The sequence below is a fragment of the Anabrus simplex genome, chromosome 1 (genome assembly GCF_040414725.1).
Source record: "Anabrus simplex isolate iqAnaSimp1 chromosome 1, ASM4041472v1, whole genome shotgun sequence".
NCBI classification, from domain to species: Eukaryota; Metazoa; Arthropoda; class Insecta; order Orthoptera; family Tettigoniidae; genus Anabrus; species Anabrus simplex.
The window spans coordinates 841,165,386-841,178,000 of NC_090265.1; the positions used below are offsets into that span (position 1 = coordinate 841,165,386).

Consider the following 12,615-nt stretch of genomic DNA (forward strand, 5'->3'; position numbering starts at 1 on the left):
GTATCAGATTTTTCGCCACTCTGCCACACTGCGCCATCTTTGGACCCGTCTACTGCGTTCGAAATCCAATTAGTCTTTCTGAAGCTCTTGAAGATTAGTTCAGGTGGTTTAAGTCCTAACTTTTCATTGCTCGCAAGCATAATAAGTCGAAGGATGGATGCCTAATATTTCTAGCGAGCGTCAACTGCTGATCGCTGCACATCATCCACTCGCAAAATTGACGTAAGGGGACTTTAAATATTTTTTGTCCAGTGACAGCAAAGTAGATGTTAGGCCATTGAGAATGACTACCTGTTGTGTCTTATTTTCATTGAGAAGTTGCTTCACTTCATTCATTAAGTGACCTCGGAATACATCTAAAATAAGCAGAGCCGGCTGTTTTAGAAGTGCAACAGGTCTTCTATCACACACAGTTTTAACCCAGTCTAGCACGAGATCTATGACCATCCAACCCTTTAGTTGCACTTGTACATGAATTCTACGAGGAAATTGTATTTGCTTAAGCACAGTTTTCCTCTTAAAAATGGCAGCAACTTTCTTCCGTCAGCTGTAATGACAAGCATTGCCGTGCATTGTAATTTCTTACTACTGCTGATTTTCATAAAATATACACTCTGTGATCCTTTTAGTGCAATAGTGCTGTTGTGAGGCACATCAAAAGAGACCGATCTGAGAAAGTAAGACAAATCAATGAAACTTTACTATTGTGCTGTGCAATCAGCAGGCAATCTTTGATATAGTGTTGTTCACCTTCACACTGACAGACTGTTTCGTCACATGAACCTCACAACCCACCCACGGTTCGCCTTAAACTGACTTATGGGAATGTTGTGTTCTTGTGCTAATTCTCGTGCTTTCATTTGTAACGTTTCATATGATACATTGCAGCCATGGTTGCGTATTTCACTGACGTACACAAACACTTTTTCGTCAATTTTCGGACACTTCTCTCTTTCTGGACATCTAAATAGTTTGTGTTTTTTAGCTTGTCTTTTAATTTCTGCCAGTCTCGCACCAAGTTTTCACTCACTGAAAACTGTCTTTCCGTAGCTCTGTTACCGTGCTGTTCAGCAAAGACAACTAATTACCTTTAACTTGAAGGCCATCAAACAGTTTCTATAATAATCCATAATTAAAAATATATGCTTCACAAGGTAATGTGTTGCTATGTAAATTGCTCTCTGTAACTGTTCAGTCTTATTGTATTCAAAGCAAAATATTTCTACAAATACCCCCCAAAAAAACTTAAATTCTTACGCACACATGTCTACAGTAATCACTCGCTCACAGACACATGCATCTGTGAATTCCAGAGCAGTCGATACTTCTGCAAGAGCACCTAATAAGTACGAAACAGGAAAAAACCTACATACCTTCAGGAAATGGAGAGGCCGAATTGAGGTTAAGTGTGATGTTTTCACAAAGACGCACACAAAATGCTGTCAGTTGTGTCCACTAACTTATTTACAGCTTATTAACACATTATACGCACATAACCTAATAAGCTGCTATCATAAACAAAACACCACACAAAGAATCAGAAGAAAACTGCAACAGATGCATGTCAACTACCAACCCAACAAAACCCATTCACACTCTTGACTTCAAACACTCGGTTAACATGACTTCCACACAAGTCTCATTAAAACAACTCCACTCTCTCTTTATATACGTTGCCTGGCCAGGCTTCTAGAAGAATATGACAACATATTTCCTCGTAAATTTGAGAGTTTCCAATAGCCTAGTTACAATGTAAGGAACTTTATACATACAGTATTTCTGGTCAGACATAGCACTGTTCTGGATTTATTACAGTGTGTTGCACAATGTTACATTGGATTATACATCGTATATACAGGTAAAAATAAATTATATACCATTAATTCCATTAATTCCGTGTTCTTACATTCACTAAACTCATATCAATACATATACAGCAGATGTTTCATGACATAACCTCACAAATAATATGATCATAATTTACACCAAATAAAGTCCGGACATAACTACGTAAATAATAATAATAATAATAATAATAATAATAATAATAATAATAATAATAATAATAATAATAATAATAATAATAATAATTTGCATTATTTACCCATGGGTTAAAGAATATTCTTTCCAAGTTATATTAGTCTATTACACTTGGGTCAAGTGCAAGGGTTGCAAAAAGGGGAGTACTTACTCCTAAATTTCCCAGTACTGGAACGTTCGATTATGTATTATAGCAAACTACAAAAACATGACAATGTTGTGAAAAAAGAAAGCATTCATTCTGATATCTTCTATTTATAAGACCGAATATTAACTTTATTTTTTGTGAATTAAATTCTCAGTGACTCATTTTGTCACCGTTTGCCTGTGCGTTCTGATATCAGTGCACCCCTGGCTTTGAAAGCTGTACTAGAAAACAAGTGTGTGCGGTGCCAGTATTTCCCAGAGATGTTGCCGATGAGCAATGACTTACAACCTTGTGTGTTTCAAATGAGAACTCACAATATGTCACAGATGAATAAAGTGTACACTGTCTCATGACCATGCTGTCAAACTGCCAATACGCCATGCATCGTTCGTATACTGGTATTACTTATTAATGTTGTGCAACATATCAACGTGACTGCGTTGCCAAATTGCCAATAAACCATACATGTATTTTAAACTGTGCATTCATATGCAACTTATATTGCAGTTCCATTTACCTTTTAAACAGCTTGATGAACAAAATTTGGATGCACGACGATTATATGATGAAATTTTAAAATCTGACTTCTAGCCTATATTGAAAACAAAGGATGCAACGATTATGCGATGAAATATGGTAGCCTAAATACTTCCAACTTCCACTTTCATACAGTAAAATATAAAGATAACTTCAACTGAGAATTTGTTTTTAGTAATACAATTTGTATTATGTGAACTCACATCTGTTTTTATTTCAGACTATTATCTCCCACGTCCCCAGAGTTATGAATTTTTAAACATAAACCAACATGACGGGGTTAGAAAAAAATGGAATGAATAGTCAATTAAGGTGACAAAAGATAAAAAGGAAGTCACCAGTACAAACAGAAATATATCTAACAGTATGGATATTGTGCAATATAGTATCAGCCACTGGTTAATATAGCAAGGTAAACACAGGAACATTGAGTCAACTATCGAGTGCTGAGGGAAGTACAACTTTTAAAAAGATGTAGAAAATGAAGGAGATGGAAGATAATTATTCACTCAGATGTGAAGCTGTGAATTATAAAAATAAGGAAAAAGGTAAAGTTAACAGGGACACAATCAACTAACCAGCAAGGCTCTCTCCCAACAGCTACATCCGTTTACCAGACAGAAAAAGTTAAAAGTAGGATGCATTAATTGACACAGGATGGGGATAAAACATACAACAAATTTATTTCTCTTTTACAATATAGTAAAACCTTGTTAAGACGTTTCTGCAGGGAATAAAGAAAAAGAACGTGTTAAGCAAGAGAATATACGGTAAAAACTATCCAACAGGTATATGGAAACACTAGATACAATTTTTTCTGACATGAGAGCATTTATTGTAGATAAATGAGGTAATCCACCTAATCAATACAATATAAGATCAATCCATTCTATCTTAATTTTTCACCAATTGTTTTTAATTTTATACAAGTGTTCAAAAAATTATTTATAGATCTTCAAGAGAGTGATTTATATTTATAGAAATATACCAACAGATCATAAGAATTTTCAAGTGTTGTGTTATATCCTGAAGACAGTGACTTATTTTAGTGGATACTGAATATTATATCAGAACTATTTTCAAATATTATGCTATCCATTTTTGTTATATGTATGACCAATTAGTTTTTAAGATCTTTTAGAACTTACGACTGATGATGGCCTAATATCAATAGGCCGAAACTAGTACCATGATTAAAATAAATTGAAGTAGTAATTTTATATTGTACTAGCAAGATACCCGTGCTTCGCTACAGTATTATACTGAAATTTATAATTGAATGCTTATCGTTTTATATATAACCCACCGATATTCGCGATCTGACTCGTTATCTGAGAGATTACGGCAACGTTCCTCCCATTTTTCAATCTTTTTTCCAGCAATCGATTTCGTACATCCCAGGCTAGGTCCAGGTATTCCACCCGGTCAGTTGGGTCCCTAAATCTTTGGCATCTTTTCCTATAACCATTTTTAATGTGTAACAAATCCTTGAGGAGATCCGACGCGGTGTCCTCTTGGGTGCCTTGGCGGTACTGAACCGACGGCCGGACTGCAATCGTAGTCATTACCCGTCCAGGACCCGTTCAAGGTCCGCACATTTTGATGACGGTCCAGAACATTATTTTATTATTATTATTATTGATTGTCTGGACCCCACAACAAGATGCAAGACCCCTACTTGGCGGTAAATTACATCTGCTGGCCATTGTCATTGATGACAGTATGACCAGCACCATTGTCGCCCATAGGCAAGTGCGCATGACTTCTGGCGATAAAAAATGACATACTTCCATGCATTATTGATTTTATTATAGAGGTGAACAATTGCACGGGTCAATCTTAAACCTATCGTTTATTTCAAATGTGTTTAAATTTTTATTTATATGCCAGAAGAATCTACTGCAATCTAAGAAAGTTCTCCAAAGGAAAAGATGGCTCTTGAAAATGAACCCAGGAAAGATTAAAAATGATCAGTTTATGATCAGAATAAGTACATTGAAAATCCACAGCCGTTTCCAGTCATTCAACCGGGTCAGGAATGGAATGAATAAGCCCCCAGCTAGCAGTGAGGATAGGAATTGTGCCTGCTGCCGAAGCCTGTCGCACTCCTCTGGGGCAATGATTAATGAATGACAAATGAAATGAAATGATATTGGAGAGTGTTGCTGGAATGAATGATGACGGGGGAAAACCGGAGTACCTGGAGAAAAACCTATCCTGCCTCCGCTTTGTCCAGCACAAATCTCACATGGAGTGACCGGGTTTTGAACCACAAAAAGTACCTGTTTCTTTATTTATACAGGAGATTCCAAATACCAATTTTCAGGCCTGTAACATCTTCAGTTTCTGAGATATAAGGATCCTTATTAAAGGCATTCAACCATTCTTCACCCCTTTTCACCCCTCCTATTGGGATTTTCCGAAAACCAAAAATACGTATTTCTTTATTTTGAAAGTAGATTCTAATTACCAATTTCTATATCTGTAAACTTTCAAAGTTTTGAGATATAGACACTCATTTTAAAAATTCACCCCCCTTTCAACCCTCCACTATTTGGATTTTCCAAAAACAAAATGTACATGTTTCTTTATTTTTAAAGGAGATCCCAAATACCTTTTTTTCAGGTCTGTAATATCTTCAGTTTCTGAGATACAAGTATCCTTATTAAAGGCATTCAACCCATTTTTCACTCCTTTTCACCCCTCCTATTGGGATTTTCCGAAAACAAAAAAATATGTGTTTCTTTATTTTGAAAAGAGATTCTAAATACCAGTTTTTACGCCTGTAAACTTTTACAGTTTCTAGATATAGATACACTCATTTTAAAAATTCACCCCCCCCCCCCCCGCCCTTTTTCACCCTCCATTATTGGATTTTTCAAAAACAAAAAAAAAATACATGTTTCTTTATTTCAAAAGGAGGTTCCAAATTTAAATTTTCATGACTGTAAACTCTTCAGTTTTTGAGATAAAAGGTGTTCTAACCCCTTTCCCCCCCCCCCTTTCATGGGATTTTCCAAAAACAAACATACGTGTTTTATTTTGAAAGGAGATTCTAAGTACCAATTTTTACATCTGTAAACTTTTAAAGATTTTAGATATAGATGCACGCATTTTAAAAATTCAGCCCCTGCTTTCAACCCTCCACTATTTGGATTTTCCGAAAACAAAAAGTACATGTTTCTTTATTTATAAAGGAGATCCCAAATACTGATTTTCAGGTCTGTAACATGTTCAGTTTCTGAGATATAAGGATCCTCATTAAAGGCATTCAACCCATTTTTCATTCCTTTTCACCCCTCCTATTGGGATTTTCTGAAAACAAAAAAATACGTGGTTCTTTATTTTGAAAGGAGATTCTAAATACCAATTTCTACATCTGAAAACTTTTACAGTATCGAGATATAGATTCACTCATTTTAAAAATTCACCCCCCCCTTTTCACCCCCATTATTTGGATTTTCCAAAAACAAAAAATACGTGTTTCTTTATTTTTAAAGGAGGTTTCAAATTTAAATTTTTATGACTACAACATTTTCAGTTTTTGAGATATAAGTCTCCTCATAAAAGGTGTTCAACACCTTCCACCCCCCCCCCCCCCTTTTCACCCTGCCTACATGGGATTTTCCGAAAACAGAAAAATACGTGTTTATTTTTAATGAAGATACCAAATACCAATTTTTATTACTCTAAACCTTTACGTTTTTGAGATATAGATATTCTCATTTTAAAAATTAACCCTCCTTTTCACCCCCTTAGTAATAGAATATCCAAAAATCCTCCCTTAGCAAGCACCTACATGTTAATAAGAATGTATCCCCAAAATTTCATTTCTCTATGGTCGGTCGGTTGCGGTCGGTCTCGGTCGGTGGTCGGTCGGTCAGTCAGTCAGGACAAGTTATTTTATATATATAGATTGATTAGGTGGATTACTTCACAATTTTTTTCCATATCTGTAGCTAGGCTAACGCAAGACAAATATGCACCATGTTAGTCAACTTCACAAATCCAGATATCATGTGACAAATATTCGCTACACTCTCACTGTACCATTTAACACAAAATAAATTTCTAACTGCTGAATGGAATGTGAAATACAAGCACAAACAGGCTCACTGTGTTATTCAGCAATCTTGCTGCTAAACAGCAAGCAAAACTAAAAACATTCCTGAAAGTGCAACTTATCCTGTGAAGTTCAGAAATTCAAGGCCATTTCCTGTAATCGAGCAACTGTGACGACGGCTCTTATCCAAGATGGAAATCTCGTTTTTTTCACAAGGGGTGACAAATAACGTTTTCAGGGCTACGAAAAATGTGTTCATACTAAGCAGTGATAGCAAGAATTTGTGACGTGGTAAGCGAGGTATTTTTATATAGATTTAATACGATGAGAATCAGGACTTCGAGTTTACGATGTGCTAAGTAGGAAAAATGTGTTCTGAGGAATGCATTAACGAGGTTTCACTATAGCTCATAAAGACTAAGTCAAGACATGTTTGAAACTGAAGATCTAGCCCCTTAAATATGAACAACTACATTCTCTATATTAAATTATTTTTGCTTCTTTCACTCTTGTAAGCATTCTTTTAATAATTGTATGGCTTTACAATACTCACAATACTCCACCAAAGGGGTGGAAGCTGCAGGGAACTGATTAATTTCTAATCTATATATATAAAATAGCTTGTCCTGACTGACTGACTGACTGATTCATCATCGCCGAGCCAAAACTACTGGACATAGAGAAATGAAATTTTGTGGATATATTCATATTATGATGTAGGTGCTCGCTAAGAGAGGATTTTTCGATATTCCTTCGGTAGGGGTGTAAAAAAGGGGGGTGAAATTTTAAAATGAGTATCTATATCTCAAAACTTTAAACGTTAATAGATGTGAAAATTGGTATTTAGAATCTTCTTTTTAATTAAGGAAACACGTATTTTTTTTTTGTTTTCAGAAAATCCCAATAGAAGGGGTGAAAAGGGCAAAAAGGTGGTTGAATGCCTTTTATCAGGATACATGTACTCATATCTCAGAAACTGAAGATATTACAGATCTGAAAATTGGTACTTTTGACTGCTTTTCAAAAATAAAGAAACGTATTTTTTTTTGTTTTTAGAGAATTCAATTAAAGAATTCAATTAATGGGAGGGTAAAAGGGGGGTGAATTTTTAAAATGAGTGCACCTATATCTCAAAACTTTTAAAGTTTACAGATGTAAAAATTGGTATCTAAAATTTTCATTAAAAATAAAGAAACAAGTATTTTTTTTGTTTTCGGAAAATCCCAATAGGAGGGGTGAAAACGGGTGAAAAACGGGTTGAATGCCTTTAAAGCGAATACTTATATCTCAGAAACTGAAGATATTACAGACCTGAAAATTGGTGTTTGGGATTTCCTTTAAAAATAAAGGAACATCTATTTTTAGTTTTTGGAAAATCCAATTAATGGGGGGGGGGTGAAGGGGGTGAATTTTTAAAATGTGTGTGTCTACATCTTAAAATTTTAAAAGTTTACGGATGTAAAAATTGGCATTTAGAATCTCCCTTAAAAATAAAGGAACACGTATTTTTTTGTTTTCTGTAAATCCCAATAGGAGGGGTGTGAAAGAGTGAATAAAGGGTTGAATGCCTTTAATGAGGATACTTATATCTCAGAAAGTGAGGATATTACAGAACTGAAAATTTGTATATGGGATCTCCTTTAAAAATAAACAAGTATTTTTTTGCTTTTTGGAAAATCCAATTAATGGGGGGTGGGGGTTGAAAAGGGGGTGAATTTTTAAAATGAGTGTATCTATATCTCAAAACTTTAAAAGTTTGCACATGTAAAAATTGATATTTAGAATCTCATTTAAAAATAAAGGAACACGTATTTTTTTTGTTTTCTGTAAATCCCAATAGGAGGGGTGTAAGAGGGTGAATAATGGGTTGAATGCCTTTAATTAGGATACATATATCTCAGAAACTGAAGATATTACAGAACTGAAAATTTGTATATGGGATCTCCTTTAAAAATAAAGAAACACGTATTTTTTGTTTTTGGAATATCCAATTAATGGCGTTTAAACAGAAGTGACAAATTGGGGTGAATTTTTTGAAAGACTATATCTACAGAATATCTGAGAAACGTAAAATGTTACTGACGTAAAAAGTGGGTATTTGGAATCTCCTGTAAATGTAAAGAAACATAGGTGATTTGCTTTTGGAAACTCCACTTAAGGGGAACTAAAGGGGTGAAATTTTAAAACGAGAATTTCTACACTATATCTAAAAAAACTTAACATGTTACAGAAGTGAAAATGGTTATTTATATCTATTAAAAATAAAGAAACATGTATTTTTAGTTTTCTGTAATACCACTTGGGTGGAGGCGGGGGGGGGGTTAATGTGACTGAAAATGCTGTTGAAGTCTTTTAATTAGGCTACTGATATCTCAAAAATGAAGATGTTACAGACATGAAATTTTGTAATTGGAATCTGCTTTAAAAGTAAAGAAACACGTATTCTCGGAAAATCCATTAAAGGGGGGGAGGGGGTGAAAGAATTGAAAAATTAATTGACTTGATTGTATGAGAATACAGACATCTAATAAAAACTAAAGTTGTTACAGACGTGAAAATTGGTATTTTGATCTCCTTTAAAAACAAAGAAAAGCGCGTGGGGGGGGGGGGAGGAAACCATCTTGGGGGGCGGGAGTGAAAAGGAGTTGAATTCCTTTCATGAGGACACATAAATAAAAAACTGAAGAAGTTAGAGTCGTGAAAATTGGTATTTAGAAGATCCTTTACTATTAAAGAAACAAGTATTTTTTGCTGGAAAATTCACTTGGGGGGGGGGGGGGAGTTTGAAAGGAAGTGAAAAAATTAATTATTTTTATGGGGATACTTGTATCTCAAAATTGAAGATAATTGACGTGAACGTTGGTGTTTGGAATCTCCTTTAAACATAAAGAAACTCACCTTCTTTATTTTTTTTGGGGGGGGGGGAGTAAATAAACTTAACGGCGGTGAGGTGTAAAAGCGGGTGTGAGAAATTGATTTTACTGTTCATAACGTACTTATAAGGAGCCTCCATAGCTCAGGCGGCAGCGCGCCGGCCTCCCACAGCTCACAGCTGGGTTCCGTGGTTCAAATCCCGGTCACTCCATGTGACATTCGTGTTGGACAAAACGGAGGCGGGAAAGGTTTTTCTCCGGATACTCCAGTTTTTCCTGTCATCATTCATTCCAGCAACACTGCCCAATATTTCATTTCATTTGTCATTCATCGATCATTGCGCCAGAGGCGTGCTTCGGCAGCCGGACACAATTCGTATTGTCGCCGCTAGATGGGGCTTTATTCATTCCATTCCTGACCCTATCGAATGACTGGAAACAGGCTGTAGATTTTCGATGTACTTATTCTGATCATAAACCGATCCTTTTTAATCTTTCCTGGGTTCGATTTCAACAGCCATCTTTTCCTTCGGAGAACATTCTTAGATTACAGTAGATTCTCCTGGCATATATATAAAAATGTAAACACATTTGAAATAAACGATATGAATGAGATTGACCATCCAATTGTTCATTGGGGTAATCACATAAATGGGATTGTAAATAAAGGGTACAGATCTCTGCACATGGTTATGAGGGTGTTTAGGGGTTGTAGTAAGGATGTAAAGGAGAGGGCATATAAGTGTCTGGTAAGACCCCAACTAGAGTATGGTTCCAGTGTATGGGACCCTCACCAGGATTACTAGATTCAAGAACTGGAAAAAATCCAAAGAAAAGCAGCTCGATTTGTTCTGGGTGATTTCCGACAAAAGAGTAGCGTTACAAAAATGTTGCAATGTTTGGGTTGGGAAGAATTGAGAGAAAGAAGAAGAGCTGCTCGACTAAGTGGTATGTTCCGAGCTGTCAGCGGAGAGTTGGCGTGGAATGACATTAGTAGACGAATAAGTTTGAATGGCGTTTATAAAAGTAGGAAAGATCACAGCATGAAGATAAAGTTGGAATTCAAAAGGACAAACTGGGGCAAATATTCATTTATACGAAGGGGAGTTAGGGATTGGAATAACTTACCAAGGGAGACGTTCAATAAATTTCCAATTTCTTTGAAATCATTTAGGAAAAGGCTAGGAAAGCAACAGATAGGGAATCTGTCACCTGGGCGACTGCCCTAAATGCAGATCAGTATTGATTGATTGATTGATTGATTGATTGACCTCTATAATAAGGTAAATAATGCACGGAAGTACAGTATGTCATTCGTATCGCCTGAAATCTGCACACTTGCCTACGCGCGACGATGGTGCTGGTCACATTGTCAACAATGACAAAGGCAGCAGATGTAATTTACCACCAAGTAGAGCTCTTGCATCTTGCTGTGGGGTCCAAAACATATAATAATAATAATAATAATAATAATAATAATAATAATAATAATAATAATAATAATAATAATAATAATAAATAATGTTCTGGACCGTCGTAAAATGTGCGGACCGCGCTGGAAACGGGTCCTGGACGGGTAATGACTAAGAATGTAGTCTGGCTGCGTGTTCAGTACCGCCAAGGCCCCCAAGACGACACCACGCCACATCTCGTGAAGGATTTGATCCATATTAAAGTACTTACAGGAAAAGATGACAAAGATTTAGGGACCCAACTGACCGGGTGGAATACCTGGACCTAACCCGGGAAGTACGAAATCGATTGCTGGAAAAAAGATTGAAAAATGGGAGGAAACTTGCCGTAATCTATTAGAAAAAGAGTCAGATCGCGAATTCTGGCGGATTCTCGCAGAAAACGAGTCAGATTGCGAATTTCGGCGGATTATATATTTAAATCAATAAGCATTCAATTATTAATTTCAGTATAATACTGTAGCGAAGCACGGGTATCTTGCTAGTTATAAAATAAAACTCTAGTTAAGCAAATCACATAAAAATCAGTAATACTTCGGGAAATAATTTTTATCACATGTAGATATACAGACCTGTGTATTATATACCCAAGCTTGGTTGCCTCCCATTCCGTGACATCTTACAAGTTTCACAGGACCATCTGGCATCGAGGCATCAAGGCAATTGTCATCAGACATAATCTGCTGTCGTTTTGTGTAAGAAAACACCTAATGAAACACAGAAAAAAGAAATTAGAAGCTGTAAAAATAATAAACCAAATATTTGAAGGGATCCACAAGGCCATAGGAGACAAGGTAGGACTATGGATGATATGGAGATATATAGACCAGGAACTTGCAGCAGAGCACCAAACTACACAGGAGGAAAGAGAACTGATGAAGAACAGAAAGCAGCGGTGACTCTTAGCGGAAGGCCCATTGTTGTTGTTGTTGTTGTTGTCATCACCACCATTGTCATCATCACCACCATTGTCATCATCATCATCATCATCATTACTACTACTACTATTATTAACAGCCAGATGTAGTCCTTGTGTGGCAGACATTCCATCTGCCCTAAATGAGTTGTGTGTTATTGTTGTGAAGAATAGTGTTGTGCGAGTTGTAGGAATGTTACAAAAAGCACAAATACCCAGTCCCAGCAACAAGAGGAATAAATCTGTTGTGTTTTAAGATTCTACTTTCATGATTTTGGAGAAAACTAGAGGAAATCTTGAGTGAAACTCAGCATGGATTTAGAAATGATCTTGGTATTAGAAATGTCCTGGTGTCTATCCAAGTTTTAATTTTTAACCCTTTCCCACGGAATATCTTTTACTCACTGTCGGGCAAAACCTAGAGTAATAATTTGCTTGTCAGGTATAGTTGTGGAGTACCTTCACTAAATAATTTATTCTGTAAAAACCACTTAAGATATCAGTTTCAAATTTTGTAACAATGTAAAATACACTATAATTATTCTAAAATGATACAATGAGATAAC

At 35.9% G+C, this 12,615-nt stretch overlaps 1 protein-coding gene across 3 annotated transcripts in view; it reads right to left on the reverse strand.

Moving 5' to 3' along the window:
- Positions 1-12,615, reverse strand: part of LOC136857614 (polypeptide N-acetylgalactosaminyltransferase 5) — a 171,544-nt gene that overhangs the window by 9,146 nt on the left and 149,783 nt on the right. For all 3 annotated transcript variants that reach the window (XM_067136396.2, XM_067136397.2, XM_067136398.2), the window contains exon 10: positions 11,706-11,840. In XM_067136396.2, coding sequence (XP_066992497.1) covers positions 11,706-11,840 — 135 coding nt within the window. The remainder of the gene's footprint in view (positions 1-11,705; positions 11,841-12,615) is intronic.